The sequence below is a fragment of the Bicyclus anynana genome, chromosome 24, assembly GCF_947172395.1.
Source record: "Bicyclus anynana chromosome 24, ilBicAnyn1.1, whole genome shotgun sequence".
NCBI lineage: Eukaryota > Metazoa > Arthropoda > Insecta > Lepidoptera > Nymphalidae > Bicyclus > Bicyclus anynana.
This window is the reverse complement of record NC_069106.1, coordinates 10,126,983-10,153,465: the sequence shown is the minus strand read 5'-3', so window position 1 is coordinate 10,153,465 and position 26,483 is coordinate 10,126,983. Positions and strand designations below refer to the sequence as shown.

The following is a 26,483-nucleotide window of genomic DNA, read 5'->3' as shown; positions in this document are numbered from 1 at the left end:
ATATTTAATTTCTTAAAATGCGCACTTCTGAAAAGTCGGAGGTGCATGCCCCGGACCGTATTCGAACTCACCACCCTCCGGAATCGGAGGCAGAGGTCATATCCACAAGGCTATCCCGAAAAGCTTAGTATCTAAGTCGCCAATAATTTTGATTTTGGAATACAAGACTTATATTTATCCATCTGTTTCCATTTTGCATAATGTAGGAATCGAATATCCATTATTATTATTAAGTCCGCCCAATCACATAATGGAATACCAATGAGATGATGCTCTTCCATAATGGAATATTTGTTGAATATTCACATTTCGAATGAGCGGATAATCTATTATAATATGGTTGGTTGTTTGCTCGTTGTTTGGTATTACGTAATATCGATTAACATCATTTAGTAAACAACTTCGTTATCGTTATACAAATATCATCATCACCATCATCATCATCATCATTATCATGTAAATGTGTAATTACAGTGTAAACATTAAAAAAACATTTAATAATATTATGAAAGGTTGAAACTGGTAAGCCAATGTTGCTTGACGTAATATCACATCTATACTTAATATTATAAAACTGAAGATTTTGTTTGTTTGAACGCGCTAATCTCAGGAACTACTGGACCGATTTGGAAAATTCTTTCAGTGTCAGATAGCTTATTTATTGAAGAAGGCTATAAGCTATATTTTATCCCCGTACTCTTACAGGAATGGGAACCACGCGGGAGAAACCGCGCGGCGTCAGCTAGTGTAACATTATATAGACCATCATTACAGTGTTTTCAGACGTTTAATCAAATGTTGAATTTAAAATTTGTTCTCATTTAGAAAGTCTCAAAAAATTAAATGTATTTTTTACGATCTAATAGGAAGATTTTTCAGTTTTAAAAAAAGTGTCAACTGTCATCCGTACTTCCATATATGTAGTAAGAACATAGACCGACAAACCTTCATAGGGCCTAGTGGCAGTTTGATACTGTTACTATCGCGTTGACGTAAACGCGAATTTTAAGGAATTGAAACAGCGCCATCTAGTGGCACTACCGCCCTACTGTTTTAATTCCATATAAATTCGCGTTTACGTCAACGCGACTAAAGCCGCTCCAAACATTGCAAAACCAGTTTCTGCGACAAATCACGGGCGCACCGTGGTTTGTACGCAATAACGACCTCCATAGAGACTTAGATGTACCTTCAATAGCTAGTTACATGAAACAGCTCTCTCGCCGTTACATGAAACGCCTTCGCCGGCGAAGACGAGGTCCCCGATATCTAACGTCACCCGGACGTGGGTTTTCTAACTCACGATCTCGGGGGCGTCCGGACTGATTCACTCAGGTCACGGTTACATCTTCCCGAATGCCCCTCTCAGCCGAGGTCCGAGTCTCATAGGAGACGCCCTTAGAGAGCCGTTCCGTCCTCAATCTTTATTTCAGCCTTCGGGTCTCATCAGTTGTCGGGCGAGCGCAGAAGCATCTGCGCTCGCCCAAACCCCCCGGTGACGCCGTAGTGATCCCACATGGAGCCATCGGCATTTACTCAACACGAAAAAAAAAAGTCAACGCGATACTAACAGTATTTATAATATTGAAAACTTTTTACATAAAATGAGGTGAGTATGGCTGTCGCACGTTTTTGTTTTATAGCCGAAGTTGTGGTTGTACGAAACGAAACGGGTTGCGCGTATTCGTGTGTACAATTCAAACTTAATGTGACCATTTAAATGCATTGCCCGCGTCCGTTACTGAATCAACAGTTGGCCTCGCATGACCCGCGAGTGTAAATCTACCGTTAAAACATGTTTTAGCCATTTCTGAGAGAATATCACACCAATAGGAATGATGACAATTTTATCATCATCATCATCATCACCATCATCATCATATCAGCCGATGAACGTCCACTGCAGGACGATCCAAACTTCACGACTTTGAGCCACCTGCATCCAGCGAATCCCTGCGACTCGCTTGATGTCGTCAGTCCACCTGGTGGGGGGTCGACCAACACTGCGCTTACTAGTGCGGGGTCGCCATTCCAGCACTTTGGGACCCCAACGTTTATCGGCTCTTCGAACTATGTGCCCCGCCCATTGCCACTTCAGTTTCACAACTCGTTGAGCTATGTCGGTGACTTTGGTTCTTATTCGGATCTCCTCTGCCAATCCGTATTGTGCCAGCGTGGTAGACTATTGGCCTAACCCCTCTCATTTTGAGAGGAGACTCGAGCTCAGTAGTGAGCCGAATATAGGTGATAATGATGATTATGATGAACACAGTTAACAAATCGCAGATACCCTATCTGCGATTATTACTTTCGGAGCTACAGGGATTTAAAGGATCATTTTTGCTGCGTCACTACGGATCGCTAAAAAATGCCCCGTACTAAGTGGATAGGAGTGAATGACGACGTCAATGCGTAAAATCGTTACATTTGTATGGGTGTTCAAACAAAACTACGAATTATCTTTGTTATTTGTGCGTTTGTGTTTGTAAAAAATTAAAAAAAGAAGTGTAAATAAATAAGTGAGAGTAATTCTACATTTTAACAGTTTTTTAGTTAACCCTTGCCTACAATCTCACCTGATGGTAAGTGATGATGCAATATAAGTTAGAAGCATGCTAACGTGTTAGGAGAAGGATAAAAGTCCACGCCCCTTTCGGTTTCTATACGACATCATACCGGAACGTTAAATCGCTTGGCGATACATCTTTGCCGGTAAGGTAACCACGGCCGAAGCCCTCCAGCCAGACCTGGACCAATTAAGAAAACTTCAATCGCCTAGCCGGGGATCGAATTCAGGACCTGTGAAATGTAAATCCACCGCACATAACACTGCGTTACAATATAGTAATTTTACAAACTTAACACAAGGAACCTAATTTACTGCAACCAATCAACTTTTTTGGCTGGTGGGAGGCTTTCGACCGTGGCTAGTTACCACCTTACCAACAAAGACGTACCGCCAAGCGATTTAGCGTTCCAGTACGATGTCGTGTAGAAACCGAAAGGGGTGTGGATTTTCATCCTCTTCCTAACAAGTTAGCCCGCTTCCTTCATCCCGCATCATCACTTACTATCAGGTGAGATTGTAGTCAAAAGCTAACTTGTAAAGAATAAAAAAAACCTAACCACTGAACTATAGGGAGCAGTGCAACTATTAGGCACTATGGGAACTATCAACAATGCTCTTAGCAACCCATTTGCTCGCGTGTGCCGTGAACCAGAAAGGCTTTCGTTGCGACCTGATTTTCAGCGAAACACGCCGTCAGTTGTATCGACAGCCTTCCTAACGTGCGATATACGTTACAACATACAAAACAACGTAAAACTTGTTAAATATACTCATTTTTCAGTTTTACACATCATAATAGTTAATAATAATATCAAAATCAATTAATATAATTTCATTTTGCCAGAAATTTGGTACATGTAGATTGTAAATAATTACTTATAGGTCTTAAAAATATTTTTATCACAATCCTATCTTAGTTGTCACGTACAAAATTTATAAAATACTACAAATTTCCGCGGTTAACCGCGTAGATCCTATTTTTGTAAGAATATCTAAATAAAAAGTAGCCTAAATTACTTTTTAAACCATCTGACTATCTGGCATCTGGCTATCTGTTAGTGAAACCCGTCAAAATCGCTGCAGCTATTTCAGAGTTTCACCAGTACAAACGGATAGACAAAAATTACAAAAGAAAATTAAATACCTACATACCATATACAACTTACTACTAATACAATTACTCTTTATACATTTAGTGAAAAGTTGTTAATTTAACTTTACACAGAGTTAGTCTAATTTTTAACCGACTTTCAAAAAGAGGAGGTTCTACGTTCGGCTGTATGTATGTTTTTTTTTTTAATAATATGCGTATATGGCAGCCTTAGCGGTTAAGAAGTTGGACTCAACACCTAGAGGTAAGGAGTTCTAACGCTCGTTGGACTATTGACGTACTTCAGTTTTTCATAGAACATCTCAATAACTAATCTTATTTGACTTCACCCGGGAATCGAACCTTGCTACTTGTGGATAAGTTAAGGTAAGATATCAATCTATTTAGCATAATTATCTTCAAAAATACTTTACAGTATTAAAGTGATATGGTAATTTGTAACTGCCAAAACTTTCACAAAATGCCTTTTGTAGTCAGAGAGTAGGTGCAATAAAGTATGACAACGTTAGATAAAAGAATATTACTCATAGGTATCTGCAAAATTATAAAACTGTGTCATGTTTAATAGGTAAAATATAAAACAGAATTAAAAAAAAACGACAGCTTATCTGACGACAAAATTTATAAAATATTTCCGAGGTTTCGCAACATCGAAGCGTAAACTAGATAAGCTATTTTTAATTTATGTTAGCGGTCAAGCGAAAGCTTTCTAGACGTTGGTCGAAGCTTTTTGCTATAATTTCTGAAACGACTATGAACAATAACGGTTGCATCAATAAATTATCATATAATAACTATAATCTTATTAATAATCTTAAAAGCGGCCAAAAACTCCGTTTGTCGCTGATACTTCTTACGATGCTTTCCTGTGTACTTTTCCCTTCTGTAGTAACTCCTAGAAATGAAAGTCCTTTAGTGCCTGCACGTCCGATTTTTGAACATTTTTATAATGACAAATTGTTTTCTAACATAATACAGTCAGATGGTTGTCAAAAGAGATCTTATTCAGGTATATGAATATACTATCTTTTCTATTGAATTACTGCGCAATGCAATATACCTTTTTGTGATAAATTATATATTTTATTTGAGTTTTCAGTTGTGTGCATTTTAAGAAATTAAAGACCAAAGAATTTTCTTAATTCTCTGCGTGGGTGAAGTCTGGCAATTGGGCCAGCGTGGTGGACTATTGGCCTAACCCCTCTCATACTGAGAGGTGACTCGAGCTTAGCAGTGAGCCGATTATGGATTGATAATGATGATGATGATTTGAGTTATTACAAAATATAATTGTACAATAAACTGCCTCCAGAGTTAGCCGACAGAAACTTGAGTGCTGCCGTATTTAAGAATAAGGTCAAAGAATTTTTGCTCAAGAAATGTTATTATTCTATTAAAGATTATTTAATTGACATTTTTTAATAAACTTTGACGTAATTTATAGACAATTTATTTAGAGAATAAGACATTTGAAGATATATAAATAAATATAGTGCGCATATGATATTGTAAAAAACTAATTTAATATTGTATTTATTTTGACTAGTGATTTTTAGATAGTGTATTAAGAAATTTGCATGCCAGTATATGGCGAATTGTATAATGTACCTATTTCAGCATTTATTGTATACCAGCTAATGTAACTGTACAATTGCAAATAAATTGAATTGAATTGAATTGAATAATTACCCTTACTCGAAACTTAAAAAAAACTATTATATTATTCTGGTCAGGCTATACCTACTTCTAAATTTAATTTATAATAATATAAATCTTAGTGCCTTATTATTCCTCCAAATCAATGTCAATTTGGAGGAATAATAAGGTCAAGGTCAAGCGCGAGCTTATAGCTATAGCAAAGTGTGAGTTTGTGCTACCGGCTCTTGGTCTACAACGGTTTTAACGACGTAATTTGGGCGGCGGATGTTAATAAGTGCTCGTTTTCACCTTCACTCGTGAGTTATCGAGCCGTAAGTCCGACTAACTTCGTAATGAGAGAGTTCGGAGAGTTGAGAGACTTGGAAGTTCCCAACTACAAAGTATGTTGGCCGTAGTACATTTTAATCTTGTATCTTAAGATCTTTGTAAACAAGACTTGTTTATACCGTCCGATTGCCTTGATTATTTGATTTTCTTATACAATCTGACGCCTGCGATTTCGTCCATATCCACGGCAGAACAGACTCTTGAGCATGGGCGTAATGAGGTGGGGGGGGGGGCTGCTGCCCCCCTCTTATCATGAAAAAGTGACCTTATTATGTGGATTCAGTTTCAGCCTGTTTATTATAAAGAGCTAAAGTTATAGTACGTTTACTATTTTAGGAGATAGTAGTCCGAGACGGATATGACGTCAGGTGGCGCGACTTGTTTTCGTAAAGAATGGGGAGTTAGAGAGGGGTACCGATCGGTTCGCGGGAACGACTTGCGATATAAGGCGCTCGTCGTGCGGTCGGCTTCAGTATACTCGTGGCGTTCAAGCCGTCCACATTTCTTGTTGTGTAATTCTTTATGGGTTACTTGGGATAGCGGAAGGAATTACTTGAGTGGAAAAGGGGAGTTTTTGATAACTGTCAAAGCCTCCTTTAAAAAACACAGAAAGTTCACAAGTGCGTGACTCCACTCAAGGTCGTTCTCTGCCATTCTAGGGTCTTATTTTGGTTACAGTTTGATTTGTTAATTAAGTTGTCCTGACAAATGACCTTTGTTCGACATTAGTTTTCTTATTTATGTAACCCACTTCTGAGTCTGCTAAAACTATATTAAAAGTGCCTAAAATAAAACAATCTTGCGTTTGAATTGTACAATTTCTTACAACTACATTTTGTTATTATCAAACCACTTATTCGTGTTTTGCTTCGGTATGCAGCGACTCCAGTAATAAGGTGCGCCATACTCATATCTCATGGCATATCTACGCCATAACAAGGGGAGTCTGCTACAGAATTCGCCTTTTGTATTCAAATTGGCATAACGAGGTCAATGTACCTTGTCTCGTCACTTGATATTATGTTTTGTATTTCTATGAAATACCTACACGCATGGAACTGTCATAGTTTGGGCCTTTTCTGCATTATTATCATTTTCATCAGCTTACAACAATATATGGGTATTTGGGCATAGGCCTCTTGCATGGATCTCCAAGCGCAACGGTCTCGAGTCGCCAGCATCCAGCGGTTCCCTGCAACCCGCTTGATATCCTCGGTCCACCTAGTGGGGGGTCGACCAACACTGCGCGGTGCGGGGTCGCCATTCCAGCAACGTCCCCAACGTCAGACCCCAACGTCCATCAGCTCTTCGAACTATGTGGCCTGCCCATTCCCACTTTCAGCCACTTCAGCTTCGCGACTCGCTGAGCTATGTCAGTGACTTTGGTTTGTCTGCGGATCTCCATATTTCTGATTCCATCACGCAGAGAAACTCCAAGAAATTATTAATATCATTATAAATAATCACTATAAATATATTTCTTTTAAAATCGAAAGAGAGTGATCAGGAAATCGACTTCTTCTGTACCTCGGCTACCACTGCCCGTAGATCACTGACCAATCATTACTTTAACTTGTTTATGTTAAGCTAGCTTCTTTACTTATCAATTAGGTTTTGTAGTTTTTTTCTCTTTCGCCTTTTCTTTCAAATCATTTTAATATATTTTACCACATTGGATTTTGTATTGTATGCTTTCCTTGTGTGCTTGCTATGAGACGAACTTAGCATTCCATGGATTCACCGTGCAGGTGCCGGGTCCATGGCGTGGTAGAGAGAAAAACTCTGAGCAGAGTCCCGGACTTGTGACTACAGGATGTAGGGTTAAGGAATTCCTTGACAATCGATCAACACACTCCTCCTCCGCTCGTGTTGTTTTCCCTGCCTAGAAAAATTTGGTAAGATCCTATTCGAGCAGCTTTGGATACCCGTTTTAATATAAAACTTGCTTCAGTTCTAGAAAGGCCAAGGTCTATAAGCACGTTATAGAGAAATTTTCCTGGTAATGCTCTATGGCGTACTACCTACTTCTATGGCGTATAGACTAACTACATAGCCATTTTCAGTTAGTTCATTTTGAAATATATTGAGAGAGAAATAATAGTTACAACACGGTTTACCATACGCCATTTAATCACACACAGAAAGATGACATAATTTATGTGACTACCTACAAATGTTAACCTAGCATACATTACACCTCCCTGCCAAATCTACTAAACCATTTGATTTACAAACTAAAAGAACTTATGAATTTAATGTACTATAATCCCTAATTACTTATCAACTAATCTTATTCTATTCTGAAACGTACCACTGGGTTACGCACTCTTTTGGGACGGTTCTCTACTACAGCTGTCAGTTGTGGTGACGGAAGAGCTGGAGGTGATAACTGCGTACTAGCGCTCGAAGGCAAATCCTTATGCATCTGCAACTCCTTCCCCACGACTATTTCCGATGCACCCTCTTCTGGCACCACTACCGACTCCTCGACAGCTACCTCACTCTCGGTAGAACTCAACTCCTTATCCGACATGGGACATGCGACATCGGATAACCGCGATCTGCGTCTGATCTGATCTACATGACGTTGCATCATTTTGCCATCCCCGTTGTCTACAACATACCTACGAGTTCCCTCTTGCCTACATATTTTACCCTTGACCCATTTTTCATTTCCGCCATACTCCCGAGTCCAAACCGCTTCCCCCTCGGCGAGCTGTCTCGTTACACCGCCAGCATATTCTACCTGCTTACGCTGAGCCTCTAGTACCCTAGTTTCCCGCGCTCTATTTGGTCTTAACAAATCTAACCTAGATCTTAAGTTCAAATAAGTCAACCCTTCTGTCCTACGGCATTCTTTTTTAATAAGAGGTAAGCGCGATAATCCATCGGCACAGTTTTCAGCCGATGTAACAAATTCAATTTTATAATTATACCCTGCTAACAGGATTGCCCATCTTTGTATACGTGACGCTGCCATCACCGGTATACCTGTTTTATGGCCAAATATAAAAGTAAGTGCTTTATGGTCTGTTCTCAAAATAAACTCCCGGCCGTACAAAAATTGATGAAATTTTTTTACACCATATATAATAGCTAATGCTTCCCTATCGATTTGTGCATATGCACGTTCAGCCGAGGTTAAAGTTCTTGATGCAAAAGCTATGGGCCGTTCTCCTTCCGGTGTGAGATGCGATATTACCGCCCCTAGCCCAGTGGAGCTGGCGTCAGCGGTGAGCACAAGAGGCAGATCCGGCGAGTAGTGCACCAACACCTCGCTTGAAACTAACAATCGCTTAATTTCTCTAAAAGCAGCCTCGCATCGTTCACACCAAACAAATTTATTTTTGGCGCGCAACAAATTGTATAAAGGTGCTAGAATAGTACTAACATTTTTAATGAATTTCGCGTAGTACATCACCATACCGATAAAAGCTCTCAACTGTGATACGTCGCTAGGTGCTGGTGTATCAACAATTGCTTTTACCTTATCTGGACAGGTATGAACCCCGTTCTTACTAATACAGTACCCTAAATAATTAATAGATTCGGCAAAGAAAACACATTTTTCTTTTTTTACACGTAAGCCGTACTCCTGTAATCTATCGAAAACTTTATGCAGGTTCGACGTATGTTCCTTGTCGTTTCTTCCCGTAATAATAATATCGTCAAGAAAAACACCTACCTGAGGCAAATCTGCAAATAATGCTTCCAATTTCTTTTGAAAAATGCCTGCTCGAAGCAAGACCGTATATAAGTCTGTTATACATATATAAACCTTTGTGCGTCGCTATCACGCTATACTGCTTTGACTCATCCAGTTCAAATTGTGCATATGCTTGCGATAAGTCAATCTTACTAAATCGTTGCCCCCCGTTTACACGCGTTAATAAATCGTCGACTTTCGGCAATGGGTATCGATCGACTTCAATTAGTTTATTTAACGTGAGTTTATAATCAGCGCAAATCCGGATAGTTCCGTCTTTCTTAATTACCGGTACGATTGGAGTCGCCCAGTCGGAGCGGTCGACCGGAGTGAGGATGCCGTCCCTTACCAGCTGTTCTAACGCACGCTCCACTGGCTCACGCAGCGCATAAGCGAGTGGGCGCGCGCGCATGAACACGGGCTTCGCGTCCTCTCGCAGGCGGATGCTCACCCGGCCGCCGGTGAACCGTCCCAGGCCGTCCGCGAACACATTACAGTATCTGGAACTGAATTTTTCCATGTTAAAAACTTCCTCTACGATGCTATTAACAGAGCTCACGAAACTGGGTATTCTTACATTTAATTCAATTAGCCACTGTCTACCTAATAGACTAGTTTTGCCATTATTTATTACATACAAATCTAAATATTTTTTAGTCTGTCCATATCTTACTAGTGGTTTCAAAAGGCCCACGGGCGATATACACTCTCCAGTGTAATATCTCAATTGCAACTTACTATTAAATAGCTTTAAATCACTAAATTTTCTTTTATACCAATTATAACTGATACATGACACGGCACTGCCTGTATCACACTCCATCGTCAAATCCTGACCCTGAATATTTAACGTCACTTCTATAGGCTTACACTGCTGGATTGACAGATTATTTATGCAAGTACTAATTACCTCGTCACTATCCTCACTGTTATCACTGCCTGCAGTGGTAGAAGGGCCTTCTGTTACTTCTACCCGGTGCTGGTTTGCCAGATAAGGACAAACACGACGAAGATGACCTTGGGAGCCACAAATTCGGCAGAAGTATTGACGATATTTACAGGTGTCCCGGCCGCCGCCTTTATGGAATAGCCCACACACACACTACAGCGATTGCCTTGCGCTGACACTGAACCTGTCAATGGGTTAACTGCCGAGCGGACGTCCGCGCGCACCCCCTGAGGGAATCCCGACTGACGCCGCCTGCCGCGACCGTCATCATCTACGCGCCGTGACTCCGCCCCGCCACCCGGGGCCCGTCGACGTCCTGCGCCCGCGATGGCCTGACATTCTGCAAACTTGCTCGCGCCGCCGATAGCCCTGAACTTGAACTCGGAGGCGCCTCCACGATAGCCGCGTTCTTCTCTGCCGCTTCTAAGCTCATAGCTAAACCGTACGCCTTCCCAAAATCCAACTTCTCTTCTGCGAACAACCGTTGACGTATCGTTTCGCTCGTGATGCCACACACAAACTGATCCCGCAAACTCTCTTCTAACCAATTGCCAAATTCGCAAGTCTTGGACAAACATTTCAATGTAGCAACATATTCTGCTATACTTTCACCTTCCCTTTGCTTGCGATGTCGAAATTTAAACCTTTCCGCCAGTATACTTGGTTTCGGTTGTAAATGTTTTTCCAATATAACCGTTAGTTCACTGAAAGTTTTTGACGTGGGTTTCGCAGGTGTACACAAATTCACCAACAGTTCATAGCACTCGGCACCCATGACTGTTATTAATGTCGGAACATACAAGTCACTATCAATTTTGTTCACTTTAAAGTACTGTTCCAACCTTTCTACGTACAATTTCCAATTGTCCGAATGCATATTAAACTCGGAAATTTTACCGATCGACATTTTAACCACTTCGTCGCCACTGAAATATATTGAGAGAGAAATAATAGTTACAACACGATTTACCATACGCCATTTAATCACACACAGAAAGATGACATAATTATGTGACTACCTACAAATGTTAACCTAGCATACATTACACATTTGTTATATTTATTATTTATTATTCATAATATTTATTGACTTTTATACTGTAGTCCTTCGGAATGTTAGTCTCCCACGGCACAACAAGCTCAAAAAGTACTATGCGCTTATTTTGTTTGGAAAAAAGGAAAATGTCTGGTCTAGATGTTTAAATAGCGACATCCTCTGGGATTTTATAATGTTTTTCATACGTATACATTACCAAGTCCAATCAGGTGCAGAACCTAGGATTGAATAGGGTTTACTAGAGGAATTCGATTTAATATGTAAAATTTATTTCCGACAACTTGTATTTTGCTACTTTTGTTTTTTTCTATATTGTTATTTTACTCTCTGTTTTTAGCTGTAAATTTTTCTTTCTAAATAAATAAAAAATGTTCTTTTCCATTTCGAAACATCGTAAGCCTGTATAAGTATCCAGTATAAGTCAAGTTGTAACCACTAAATTAAGACGAAGTACCATCGATATAGCAACGGCACGCCGGCGTTGCCAAATGATGCTTCAGCGCGCTAAGGACCTACGTCTCGAGACCTAATGACGTCAGCATTGCGTACAATTCATAAATCTTGTATACCTATGAGTACTACCTAGTATATTACATCAAAGGTTACTATCATTATACATTTTTGTTGAAGTTTTTATTCGTCTGCTAACTTTTTTTTTTCTCTATTGTAAAGTACCAATTTGGTACTTCATAAAATTACGATCTAGCCTACTTATGTGACTAATTAGTAATTTAACTTTAACCTAAACTTATAATATACTATACAAAGTGGTGCCAGGAATACGACCTTAAATTAATACACGATCGCTAACAGTCAATCAAAAGTCCGTCCGATCTTAACCTACGCTAGTGTAGTCTTTGCCCACCGTCCAAAAGCGACCCTTAGGCCGCTTCAAACCCTACAGAATCGTTTTCTGCGTCAAATCACGGGCGCGCCGTGGTTTTTACGCAATAATGACCTCCATAGAGATCTAGAATTACCGACAATAGCTAAGTACATGAAACAGCTCTCTCAAAACTATTTTGACAGAGCTGCCATCCATCCCAACCAACTAGTGGTTGAGGCCTGCAATTACACTCCCAACCTAAACGCTAACTGCAAGCAGAGGCGTCCCAAGAACGTCCTTTACGATCCAGACGATGACATAACAACCGACAATGCTTCCCAGGTAACACAATCACAAGCTACACAGCGTCTTCGCCGGCGAAGACGAGGTCCCCGATATCTAACGTCACCCGGACGTGGGTTTTCTAACTCACGATCTTGGGGGCGTCCGGACTGATTCACTCAGGTCACGGTTACCTCCTCCAGAATGGCCTTCTAAGCCGAGGTCCGAGTCTCATAGGAGACGCCCTTAGAGAGCCGTTCCGTCCTCTATCTTTCTTTCAGCCTTCGGGTCACATCAGGCGATGCTTCTGCGCTCGCCCAACCCCCCCGGTGACGCCGTAGTGGTTCCGCAGGGAGCTATCGGCACCTACTCAGACAGAAAAAAAAAAAAAAAAAAAAAAAATCAATCAAAATACGATTAGGTGATTAAATTAATTATTGTATAATAAATAAAAAAACTAAATTTTCAAACAAAATAAATTCGGAAATAATCTAAAAAATTCACAACATCCTTTATAATAATATAAAACTAACCTCAAGTGACCTGTAGGTAAAAGCGGCAACATCGCGTCTCCTAGTTTTTGGTTATTTGGCGGTCCGTTTGTAGTGCGTAAAATTCTTTCATGCAACTCGTAGGTACTTATCTACATAAAAATCATCACGCCGGGCGGAAGCGCCAAAATTGAATTAATTTGTATTTTGTACGCCGCACGAGACGAGTAGATACCTATTGTTCTTGTCACTAGATGTCATTGTTACAAATGTTACTAATCAAAACTCAAACATTTTAAACATTATAGGTATAGGTAGGTACTCGTACGTATTTACAGTACCTACTTAGCTTAAATTTTTAAATGCTGGAAATGTCCACCATTGATTAAAATACACATGTTACAACGTCGCGAGATATCGGTATAATACTCAGTAGCAGTATTACCGAAACGTGGCATTATGTTTCAATACCAAAACACACTTCACAATAAAAAAAACTACACAAATCACAAGAAATGTTTGATTTGTATAAAACAATGCGCAAGGGTAGCAACTGGCTATCACTCACTGAGCCACTATTCAAAAGACGCCGCCCGCGCCGGGAACCAAATCTAGCAAAAACACTAAATGTATTTCTATCCTATTCCCACTTAGTAAATCTTCCAAACACCTACAGTTAGCTAAAAACAAATGATATTGAATGAAAGCCCTTATAGGCCAGGATCCGGTGAATATTTTAACAGTTGATGACTGTCAAGTTAATTTTCCATGAGTAGCTTCGCCTTGATGAGGCGCCCAACTTTTAAATTTTCGAAAATTATTTATTTTGGTAGCTAACAGAGTTACTAGATAACAAAAATGTCTGAGCATAGGAACGAAATAACTGACCACGCTATTTGTAAGACAATATGGCTGATAAGTTGTATAACTATTAATTTATACAACTTTTCAGCCATATTGTCCTACAAATTCAATGTTATTTATGCCTCATCAAGACAAAGCTACTCACATAAAATTAACTTGGTAGTGATCAACTGTAAAAATGTTCCCCGGACCCTGGACTATTAGTGCCCAATTGACAACGTCGCAATTTTCGTTTGTTTACATTAAAAATAGGTACAAAATTTGTGATGCCGAATAATTATTGTAGGTAAGTATGGTAAAGATAATAAGAATTTTTATTCTTATGTGCATTAGGTCTAAATTTCAATAGGATTTTTGTTTTTTGTAAGTTACCAATATTTTTTAAAACGCACATTTTAAATTGTTATTTTGGTTTATCAAGGTGAATGACCTAGTGAATTTTCGTGAGGTATTTGTAATACATTTACAGCGTGTTCAAAAATTGTTTAAGTGAAAAAATTATCCTGTGGCTAAACCGCTGCATAGAAATTAATAAATATTGGCGTGCAGACTACTTACACGATACCCCATATGTGGGTGAAATTAAGGTCGTAATCGTTTAACCACTTTGTATATTATATTATACTAAGATAATGTCCAATAACTTAATCTTAGTCTTTCACTAACTATTACGTCTTTGTTCTTTCTGACTGACAAATTTCTATTGAAGTTTTTTTCATTTATCTGTTGACTGCTTGGTTGAATCAGTCGGTAGCCATTTCACTTTGGAACACGAGGTCATGGTTTAGACCAGCTATGGGCTACCATTGACATATTCTGGGCTAAACTTCAGCATGCAAATTAGTTCGCGGGCCGCGTTAAAAAGTAGTGCATTTTAAAGTAGTGTTAATAGTTTTTAGCGATAGATAATTGTCAGACATGAAATAATACGACAATGTTATTTAAGTTCACATCTTTAAAATAACAAAATGACCATGTATTTGCGGAGCTTGTCTTTGAGGCTTTATGACCATGGTCAACAGATACCAAAAAATTTGTCAATGCTATGTCTGACAAATTGATCCAAGCGTTGCGTCAGGTGACCCAAGAACTGGCGCTTATTTGGCCCAAAGGTTAATTGAAAGAACCGTGTAGCAGTGTCATTAGATGGCACTGTTTCAATTCCTTACAAATTCGCGTTTACGGTTACGCGATCGTCACAGTATGAAAACATTGAAAAGTGCCACTAGGCATTCAGTTATCTCTTCTAAGAAATTTTCTGTAGGTAAACTTCTGCTTAGAGTTAGTTGAGGCGATGGCATACCTCCGTGCCTCGGAGAGCGCAAAACTGTCGGCGCCAATTATTTTTATATTGGTCGTTACACACTATAACGAGCATCCTAAAGCCACCAACCTTCAGTGGGGCAGCCTGGTGGGTCTCAACTTTATGTCCTCTCTCCTCTAATCGATAATAATGATGATGATCTCTTTTCACTTGAGAACAAGGAAATTCAATTTCTCTTTTGTTCCAGTTGAAAATGTTAAAAAAAATCATTACCTTATGAAGCGAGAAGTTATCACAGAACACATCTGCTTATAGTTATTTTTCTCGTAGACCCAGAAGAAGAAAAAGAAAACCTTTTTACCATCGCACTGCAAGGCACCGAGAAGTTTCCATCCCTATGTCATTGACATCCCTAGAACTTGTACGAAGCGATTTGCTTCTTCTTTTCATAAACGCATGGCTAATAAGAACCTCGTTAAGAACCTTGATAAGAATTGCTAATATGTGGAATACCCTTCCAGCGTCTGTGTTTCCTGACACGTACAATTTGTGCACCTTCAAGGAAAGAGTGAATAGGCAAGCGCGCGTATAAGTATAAGGCGTATAGTCAGCGACCAAATCTCGGATCCGTAGGTCATCACTGGCAACATGCACTGTTCGAAGTTATTATTCTATAGGTATAGTTAGAAAGAAATAGTTGTTAGAAGTTATTTCAAGTGTCTCTAGAGCACGTCTGTGTGTACTTCCTCGTGGCGAGAGGCTCTCAAGGTGGAGTGACGCTCAGCCTCTTATCAACTCCGGTTACGGCGCCAGCAGCCACTTACTCGGTTGACATTCAATAAGATAAAGTAAGAAACTAATTTATTTTTCAACCCCCGACGCAAAATGAGGGATGTTATAAGTTTGGCGTGTTTATCTGTCCGTGGCATCATAACTCCCGAACGGATGAAGCGATTTACATTTAGTTTTTTTTTGTATTTTTTGTATTAAAGTGTTAGCACTCCCATGATATGTGCGACAGGGGGAAAGATTGCGCGGGTTCGAAATCGTGCGTGCGGGGAAGTGAAGTGGGCTTTTAATTCATCGCTACATGCCCCCCAGCCCGCGTGGAACATCGGGAGTGTTACGAACGAAGTTGCCAAGTTATAATAAATCTATACTAATATTATAAAGCTGAAAAATTTGTTTGTTTGTTTGTTTGATTGAACGCGCTAATCTCAGGAACTACTGGTCAGATTTGAAAAAAATCTTTCAGTGTTAGATACCCATTTATCGAGTAAGGCTATAGGCTACATTTAATCCCCGTATTCTTACGGGAAACCGCGCGGCGTCTACTAGTTGGTAATATTCTTAATGGGAATTTTTAGACCTGATAGGTTACTATTCAATAATTGTGTTTTGCTCTTTAAATCCGCTTCTAAAGTCCGACACACGCAACTGATTAAGAGTTATCACATAAAAAATTTCACAGCCTCCGTGGCGCAGTGGTATGCGCGGTGGATATACAAGACGGAGGTCCTGGGTTCGATCCTCGGCTGGGCAGATTGAGATTTTCTTAATTTGTCCAGGTCTGGCTGGTGGGAGGCTTCGGCCGTGGCTAGTTACCACCCTACCGGCTAAGATGTACCGCCAAGCGATTTAGCGTTCCGGTACGATGCCGTGTAGAAACCGAAAGACGTGTGTATTGGTGTGTGGTCATCCTCCTCCTAACAAGTTAGCCCGCTTCCGTCGTAGACTGCATCATCACTTACCATAGGTGAGATTGTAGTCGAGGGCTACCTTGTAAAGAATAAAAAAAAAAAATTATTGAGATGCAAATATACAAAAATGGTGAGGAAGAGAAGAACTCTTACAAGAAACTCTAGTTTCCCGGATAGCAAGTAGGTAAATATTGCGAGGAAATTCTAAAATATCGTCGCAAAATGTCCCCTTTATTGCAACTTTATGGCGAGCGAGCACACAAAATCCAAACGTTTTGCGGTTTCACAACTGTGACCCGACCTCGGGAACGGAAGTTTCTTGAATTACATTTCTGAGGGAATCTCAGACGGGCAAGTTTTCACAAACTTGTACTTATAATTTTCCATTGAACGGTAAGCTTTTGAGGTAATATTTGAGCCGATAATTATTTGTTTGAAAATATAAAGTGTGGGTGATATTTAGGTAGTTAATTTAAATCGTTGAAATGTGTACAATTATTTACACTAACTAAAACAACAGTATACAATTACTACATAAACCTATTTTAAAAATAAGTAATAATATTTATAACTATATAAATATACAATAATATTTAAACTTTAAAAAAATAGTACACACATTTTTGAGTATCTTAAAACTAATAAAATCAGCGCCCGTTTTTAAAAAAAATTCAGGTAACCTACACAAATATTATAAAAACGAAAGATTTTTTGTTAGAGATTCTTTATTAGGCTCCGAAACTACTTCACTATTAACTATCCTATCATTAAAGAAAACCTACATCATCAGCAAGTAATATAGGCTATATTTAATATTAGGATCCGAATCGGACGCTTCGCGTTTTCGCAACTTGTACTTCCTATTCCCGTAAGAATATAGGGATAAACTATAGCCTATGTTGTTCCTAAATATATTAGCAATCTGCAAACTCTCATCTAAATCAGTCCAGCTGTTTCAAAGATGCACCAAAACAAACAAACAGAGAGACGGATGAAACTTTTTTTAAATTGATTTCTCAAAATAAATACGAGTAGGTATTATACGAGGGCTATTGTATTATGTACCTAATCAAAAGCTGTTAATTTAAATTTACAAACTTCACTACAAGTGTGTAGGTTTTAAAGATTTAGTTAAAATTATTATCTATAACAATAATAAAGCGATTTATTAACCCTTATTCCTTAGCTTATTCATTAGGTTTAAGATCAACTAAAACTATTGTATAGTTTTAGTTGATCTTAAACCTAATGTTAGTACTTAATATTATTGTTAATTTCGTGAGTTACAAAAAAAAAATATCTATACTTATAGATAATAGTTTTAACTAATATTGAAAATCTATTTCTCTCCAAATAAAGACAAAGCTTGTATAGTAGCGAAAAGTATAGGAGCGAAGGGTTGAGGATCGAATCCAAGACCTCTCGGACTTATCGATCGCGAACACTTAATAGTGGAACTATTAAGGTTTTTCATTCACCGTTTTATAACAACGAGACATGAATATTGCAGTTAATTGCTCCATGTAGTCGCATTTTGGGCAACACTGGATGTATTGCACAATGGCTGGCTATTTATATAGCCCGTCTAATAGCCCTGCATTTAGTGGCAAAGATAGGAATGTTTGAGTGTACCAACATGTGTACGATATCGGAGTATTGATGTAGCTTTAAGCATGCTTCACTCTTTACTATCTGTTTTATAACTGATTCGTTGGTCTAGATCAGGGTTTCTCAAACTTTCGGACAAATCTCAAACTTTTTTTTCCACGAACCCCTGTTAAAAAATCCAAGTGACAGCGAACCTCTTATTAACTAATGGAACGTCCCCCCGCCGAACTAACTAATGAAACAGAAAAAAAAATTGTCTGATGAAGAAGCTGAGGTTTTTATTTGAATAAAAGGTAACACATAAAGTAGCATAATAATGTGATGGGTGTCCTTGTTTTTTGTCGTAGGATTCAATGTTAGGAGTAATTTTGGTCAACTTTAACCTTAATTCTGACACGGTATCAGTTATCAAGGCACCATTACGTAAATCTTGTCGCGAACTCTTATCGTGATATCTTTCGCATTTAGATTTTAAGATTATAAACATGTTTGTATGTGGCATATCTACTGAACCGATTTCGATTTTTTTAATTAATAAAAAGCCACGTTATTTGTGAGTATTATAGGTCATAGTATCCACTTATGCCCACGGGAACGGGAACTACGCAGGTGAAACAATGGTCCATCGGCTGGTACTTAATATTAAGGCCACCACAATCCAAACTCTATAATTGTATAATCTACCGTTCTTAGCCATGTTAAGAGTATGGGTTGAGAAGCTTTCAGCCTTCATAAAATAAAGTTTGTCTGGCTATGGCAGGGTCTTGTTTTAGTAGATTCTACAACTACTAATTAGTCTATTTGGCGCCAAATAGATCATCATGAGAGGGGGGAACTAAACTTACTGCGTACCAGTCAAGGATGTCGTCTCTCTTTCAGTCTCTTCGACCTTAACACCTTAAGAAGCTTTCGCTTAACTGTTGGATCAAGAGTCGGATACAGAAGGCAGTAATAGCGATGATGACAGTTTTTTTAATTGCATATAAATTAAGAGTATGCTAATAGTAAAGCAATTTTGTAAAAGTAACAAGGTATCTGCGATCATTACTTTCGGAGCTACAGGGATTTAAAGGGTCAGATTTGTGGCGCTGCCGCGGATCCCTCAAAAACGCCCCATACAAAATGGCACGAACTAATGACGTCGTAGGTAATGATCATTAGATTTGTATGTGTGTTCAAACAAAATTACTAATATCTGTGTTATTTGTGCGTTTATGTTTATAGTTCATGTATTAAAAAAATATTTTTAATAGAATTTGAAATTCTATAATCTCATTTATTTTGCAAATGTCCAGACAATCTTTGCTTTTTATGTATAAATTAGTTTACATTGACCTTATTTACCCGAATGTATCATAAAAATCAATATATTCAAACATAGTCATCATCCCCATTCTTGAGACGGCGCGTATTGTGAGGAGGTTCCTCACTCTGGAGTCCTGACCACCGGTTGCTTGGGCACTCAAATGTCCCGCAGCGGAAGGGTTGTTCTTTTTTTATTAAATAGTGTTTTGTATTAATAACATTGTAAAAAAATAAATAAAATGAGAGTATTTGTATGACAAATGATCACAGCATTTCCTTTTAGTTTATCCATTGTCTCGCAAAATAGGAAAGTATGAAAGCTTCACTATAATGTAAGCCAACAGAATAATATTTTTGGGTTTTCGTACAAATAAAAACAAAATTATACAGTTTGTGTGACATCGGCCAGGTATTGCGTACCCTTTATCTGAAATTTCACATTTACCCCGAGGGTGACTTTCAAACTGAAAAGAGGAGCATTAAAAAACGATTCGCAACTCCCGTTAAGGTTAATGTTTTTAAACCTAAAGGTCCTAAGATCCTGTGATCGCAAGACTGTCATTTTATCAAAGCTAAAAGTTTATTAGCCTATCGGAGTTTGATTCATAAAAATCTTAAATTGCCAAATCTGCCATACCCTACCTACTAGCGTACTTTCTCGGCGTAAAAACTCTGTATCACGACATTCTTTATCTATTGTTGAAAATCGCTATAAGATATATTACGTAGTTCAAAAGATCTAAGCGTACAAACGCGGAAAGCCACTTTGTTTTATACTATGTAAAGATCCAATACTAGATGATGAGATGATGTGATGCGACACTTTGAAGCTGAGAAAATTGAGAAAAAAAAAGAAATGAGAACCTCCTCCATTTTTTGAGATCAGTTATAAATACTACGATGACGTTGGGTGTAGTTTAGCAGCTACAAAGAATTATATATGAAAAACTTATTACAAATTCCAATTTTGGGTGTATTTGTTATAATTATTTTATTTATCTTAAATTTCAATTTTATTATTCTTTTTTTTTCTTAGTTTATTTTGTTGTAAATTTCCATCTTAAATCTGATTTTTGAATTGAATTCTTAAATGTAAATTGGAATTCCAATATAACGCAGAAAACGTTCAGTATTCCCGGTTTGTTTGTTAATATTGTTAAAACTGGTTGCGTGAGATGTAAACACGAATCATTTGCATATTCTCACTCGCCTGTCGGATGCAATACGCAGACAGCAATCGAAAAACAGCGCTCTTTGGTTTTCGAACGTCATTGTTTGTCTTTCATTTATTTTGGCTTTGCTAATAATATGCGGCCTTCAGCTGTTTACTTTGTGTTTATCATTTGTTTTTTAATTAGGTGCTGTCTCATTTGCGCCAAAGGGTCCTGACACAGCAACTTTTTCCAATGGCGAATTGCAGGAAATTAACTAGAAATACTCGATTTTTGTATATTTGTGTAAATTAAATGTAATTTCGATCACATTACACTATTTTGCATCTATTTGAGTTTAAGGTATGTTTAATATAATACAAGCGAACGTACGCGACAACTTTCGCGCATATTCTGTTTTTACCTCAGAATTTTCCCAACCAAACCCATATTCGGCTCACTGTTGAGCTCGAGTCTCCTCTCAGAATGAGAGGGGTTAAGCTGATAGTCTACCACGCTGGCCCAATGCTGATTGGCAGACATCACACATGCAGTGAATTAAGAAAACTCTCTGGTATGCAGGTTTCCTCAGGATGTTTTCCTTCACCGTTTGAGACCGTTTAATTTCTTAAAATGCACACAACTGAAAAGTTGGAGGTGCATGCCAATGCAATCTGCGGTTTTTACAAATCCCGCAAAACAATTTTTAACCGACTTCCAAAAAGGAGGAGGTTCTACGTTCGGCTGTATGTATGTTTTTTTTTTTTTTTTTTTTTTTATGTATGTCCAGCGATAATTCCGTCAATTGTGGACCGATTTTGAAAATTCTTTTTTTGTTTTGTAGGGTTTACTTCCAGGGTGGTCCCATTTTTTTCATGTCAGGATCTGATGATGGCATCCTGGAGAAATTGAGGGGAACTTTCGAAAGTTGTAGAGACGGCTAGTACGTTTGTTAGTGTTTCCATAAGGTATTTTAAACCACTACAACTTTATGAAGGTTTGGAGTTGGTCTGATGATGGAGCCGAAACACAGACGATGGAACTCGTCAAGGATTTACAGCAGTCACCTTTTGTTTGGGCTTGATTAATTTGTATTGATGAGTACTTTCCACCTATATGGGTTGTGACTGTATTAAGGGTCTGGTGATGAAGACGAGGGACAGTGAAGAGAACTCCTCGACGGTTCACAGTAGCTACCTTGTGTTTGGACTTGATAAATTTGTATTGATGAGAACTTACCACCTAGGTGGATTGTGACTGTATTAAGGGTCTGATGATGAAGACGAGGGACAGTGAAGAGAACTCCTCGACGGTTCACAGTAGCTACCTTGTGTTTGGACTTGATAAATTTGTATTGATGAGAACTTACCACCTAGGTGGATTGTGACTGTATTAAGGGTCTGATGATGAAGACGAGGGACAGTGAAGAGAACTCCTCGACGGTTCACAGTAGCTACCTTGTGTTTGGACTTGATAAATTTGTATTGATGAGAACTTTCCACCTAGATGGATTGTGACTGTATTAAGGGTCTGATGATAAAGACGAGGGACAGTGAAGAGAACTCCTCGACGGTTCACAGTAGCTACCTTGTGTTTGGACTTGATAAATTTTTTATTGATGAGAACTTTCCACCTAGATGGATTGCGACTGTATTAAGGGTCTGGTGATGAAGACGAAGCACACTGAAGAGAACTCCTCGACGGCTCACAGTAGCTACCTTGTGTTTGGACTTGATAATTTTGTATTGATAAGAACTTTCCACTTAGATAGGTAGTGACACGCAGTGGGTATGCTAACACTAAAAATAAAAAAATAAAAATTTTAATAAAAAAAATTCAACCGACTTCCAACTCAAAAAATAACTTTAACTAAAAAGCAAAAAATAACATCCTACCTATGTGCTACCTTCTGATCAGTTTGAAGGCGGTGCCAAGCCAGTGTCGTGTTTTAATTAAAGCTGTTTCTGGAATAACCACAGAAGTTTTGTAGTTTAAACGTATTTAATTAAAACATCACTGGCTTGGCACCGCCTTCAAACTGATCAGAAGGTAGCACATAGGTAGGATGTTATTTTTTGCTTTTTAGTTAAAGTTATTTTTTGAGTTGGAAGTCGGTTGAATTTTTTTTATTAAAATTTTTTACAATAATATGTTCTGCTAGGTCCAATTTATTTCTTTCAAATTTCACCCAAACCGGTTGAGCGTTTCAGACATACTATTGCATTTATAATATTAATATGAATTTAGTAATGAGTACAAATGAAACGAGGTAAATATTTTAAAAAGCGGACGTTAAAGCAATTTAACTTTAACAAAATGTACAAAACACATCTTAATGAGTAATTATCATAATGAGGAAGGTTGAATGTTGTTACAGTCTCCCGGGAGAGATAGTCAAGTCAGTGTCGGAACATATCAGGCGACAGTTGCCGCGATTACATTATCAATGGTGTATTTCAGAGCACATATCTGTTATTATGCATTTTATCTGTAGGATAAACTACTATAATATACAGAAAAGTGCTCAACATTTTATAAATAAAATTAACTTTGTGAGATAAAATTTAATAAAAAAACATTTAATTCTTTAATTTTATTAATTTTGACAATAAATGACAAATATTTATCTGTAACAAAAACACAAAAATATTAATTTACTTAATTAGTAATACTGGCTGTATTTTGTGCATTTGCCTAAAAAAAAACTTGCGCTGGTGCTCGCACTTCACTATCTGTGTAATATTGACAAACGTGTCACAATGTCATCATATGGAAAACAGGCAAAGATGCAAATTCATTTTCAAAAAGTGTTTTCAAACAGTGTTTAATCGCAAATGTGTTATAAAAAGTGATATGACATACGTGCGCTTTGATAATTATAGCCTCTGCTTCCTTACTATAGCTCTCGCAAGGCTCGAGCTTGGAATATCGCCTCGGCTGTAATTTTCAACCCCTATTTCACCCCCTTCTCATTTTATTTTAGCAATAAAAAAATCCTTTAACCTTCTTCGTATTACGCCTTAAACCGTGCCAAGTTTCATTTGAATTCATTCAGTAGTTTCAGCGTGATGTCTGAATAACAAAAAAAACACGGACAGACAGACAGACAAAAACTCGAAAAAAATATTTTCAGCTTCAGTATCGATTATATAATGCCCCCCAATAAAAATTTTCAAAATATCTTCAATGTACAGAATGTACAAAATGTACAGAATTCGTATTATAAGTATAGATTCTAGATGGCGCTAGCGTCTTTTATGCCACGCTAACGTTTGTTGTTACAAATGGTATGAATAAAATCTCAAATTGCGAAGAAATGTAAGGAATTTGACCAGTTTTAGTGTGTCTATGTGTACCGCAACGCGGCGATAACATATAGGGCAAAAATATACCTACTGATTTTGAAAAAAAGAGGCTTTAGTCTTTTTTCAAGAAATATGGGTTACTCTACTTCAAATCTTAATACATAAATGCAAATGGTCATTTCATCATGAAATCTCGAGATCGAGAACCGCTTGAAGTACAAAGATGAAATTTGGCATGGAGGTAGTTTAAAGATAGTAGACATCCGCTAAGAATGGATTTTGCGACAGGGCCGGATCAAGGAGGTCTAAAGGCGGACGAAGTCGCGGGCGTCCGCTGGTTGATTATAAAACAAAACTTACTTATCGTAATTTTGAAAATATAATGATTTTTTGCTTAAAATATAATTTTGCTATGGATCGCCACGTATTTCCTATAGAGAGAGGGTGATAGATGAGATCGTTAGCTATAAAATTGTTTTCGGGTAGACAGGGCAAAGATGTACCTACCGATTTCGAAAAAAAAAATTGTTTTTCCTTTTTTTAAGAAATGTGTAAACGCTACTTCAAACTGGATTTAAATGGTTTCCGGTAAAACTCTAAAAACCACGCAGACGAACTCGTGGGCGTCCTTTTATTTTATGGTGTTTTAAAAATACACTGATAATATTTTACCTGTACTTTGCATATTTTTAGCATTAACGCGGAGGGTCCGGACGTTATAAACTGTGAGGCTTAATGTGCCTCAGGCGGGATTACGGGCAGATTGGGATTGATGACGTCATACCAGTTAATCTATACGTTTTAGGGCGGGAGCACACGCGCCGTCGTCTTACATAGAAATATCTGTGGCATGTCACACAATGCGCTCCAGCGTCGCACCGGACTTGCAACCGCCGAGACGAGGCGGAGAGGGGTGAATTTGCGACGTCAGAGCGGCACCGTTCAGTTGTCAATGCGTCATAACATTACTTTATTTACAGACTGTCCAACGCTGCTACGGCGCCGCAGCGACATAACAACGTCGCGGCGCCGCACCGCTCGTGTGCCCGCTGATACGGTGAAATGTTTGCGATGCGGCGCCGCAACGCATCGCGTGCCCCGCTCTACCCAGTTTTGCGGCGTAGGTTAAGGCAGTGCCACACTTACAATGCTGTTTAAAATAATGCGTTTGTACCATAGTAGCGTCGCGACAACTCTTCTTTGAAGTTTAAACTTTAAGGACGTCTAACGCTCTGGACGGGGTATGATTTATCATGATATTCCGTAGAAAATATTAAAAAAAACTACGTTTTACACTTGGTCAATTGAGGATCGGGACACTGAGAAAAATAAGACTAACTAAGCTACTTAAATTAGCTACGTACGTATACATAAGGAGCTAATTCTAATCTATATATAGGGTAGGGTAGTGGTAGGGTAGGGGTTGGAGTAGGGTAGTGTAGGGATAGGGAAGAAGTGTACATAAGTCAAAGCGAAGCTTGACCGGGTTCGCTAGTACTTAATATAGACGGTCCGTTAAGTACGTACTGAATAAAGTAACCAACTTGGGTCTCACAACTTTCAAAAATGTTAAAGTAAAAAGTTGTGAGACCCAAGTAGGTCGGTAAAAATATACCAATTCTCGTAACTCAACTAATTGATATATTTTTAGTAATTTTGTTTTGATGGTTATTTACACAACACCTACTGAACATTATCAAACTTTTTGAAAATAATAATAATTTTTGTCTGTCTGTGCATCCGGGCTAATATCTGGACCGATTTTAATGGGACTTTCACTAGAATATACTACGTTCTATCCCAAAAAATACATGATTCCCGCGGGGTTTGTGTAAAAGAGAATATCACGTGTTTGAAGTCGCGGAGGTACACTAGTTGTTTTACTCATATATGACATAGCAGTAGTCGATGGGTACAGGGCTTTTATAGATGTTTTTCATTACGAATTCTGATCACAGTGTATACGAGGTCGACAATTAAAATATTAATGTGACAAACTACAGGGCAACTGTGGCAATTAGCGTTGCTTAGCAACAAAGTTACTTTGTTAATAGCCGACAAGAGGGGTTTTATTAGTTTCACTATCAGCTTAAATGTTTTATGCAAGATAATCTCCCGTTTGGTCTCACTTATTGGTATTTGACGGCCTCCGTGGCGCAGTGGTAATAATAATAATAATAATATTTTATTTTCCAAATTGTGGGTTACAAATAGATCTTACAATAATAGTATGATTTCCAACACAATTTACCGATCAGAGTGCAAATTTTTACCAATATTTTACAATAGTACTTATGTTATACACATTA

General features: G+C 38.3%; 1 protein-coding gene and 1 long non-coding RNA gene across 2 annotated transcripts; both read right to left on the bottom strand.

The window, feature by feature from the left end:
• Nucleotides 1–7,778: 7,778 nt before the first annotated feature.
• LOC112054909 (uncharacterized) lies at nt 7,779–11,310 on the bottom strand. The gene has a single exon (XM_024094852.2). The coding sequence runs from the start codon at nt 11,292–11,294 to the stop codon at nt 10,593–10,595; it is 702 nt and encodes a 233-aa protein (XP_023950620.1). The 5' UTR covers nt 11,295–11,310; the 3' UTR covers nt 7,779–10,592.
• A 10,363-nt stretch (nt 11,311–21,673) lies between these two features.
• On the bottom strand, nt 21,674–23,004 carry LOC128199449 (uncharacterized). The gene is made up of 2 exons (XR_008252090.1): nt 22,503–23,004; nt 21,674–22,371 (listed from the first exon to the last, which is right to left on the bottom strand). It is a non-coding gene; the product is annotated as an uncharacterized LOC128199449 (long non-coding RNA).
• Between the last annotated feature and the right edge of the window lie 3,479 nt (nt 23,005–26,483).

Coding starts and splice junctions, on each gene's coding strand:
- LOC112054909 (XM_024094852.2), bottom strand. CDS start 11,294: ATGGTAAATCGTGTTGTAACTATTATTTCTCTCTCAATATATTTCAGT.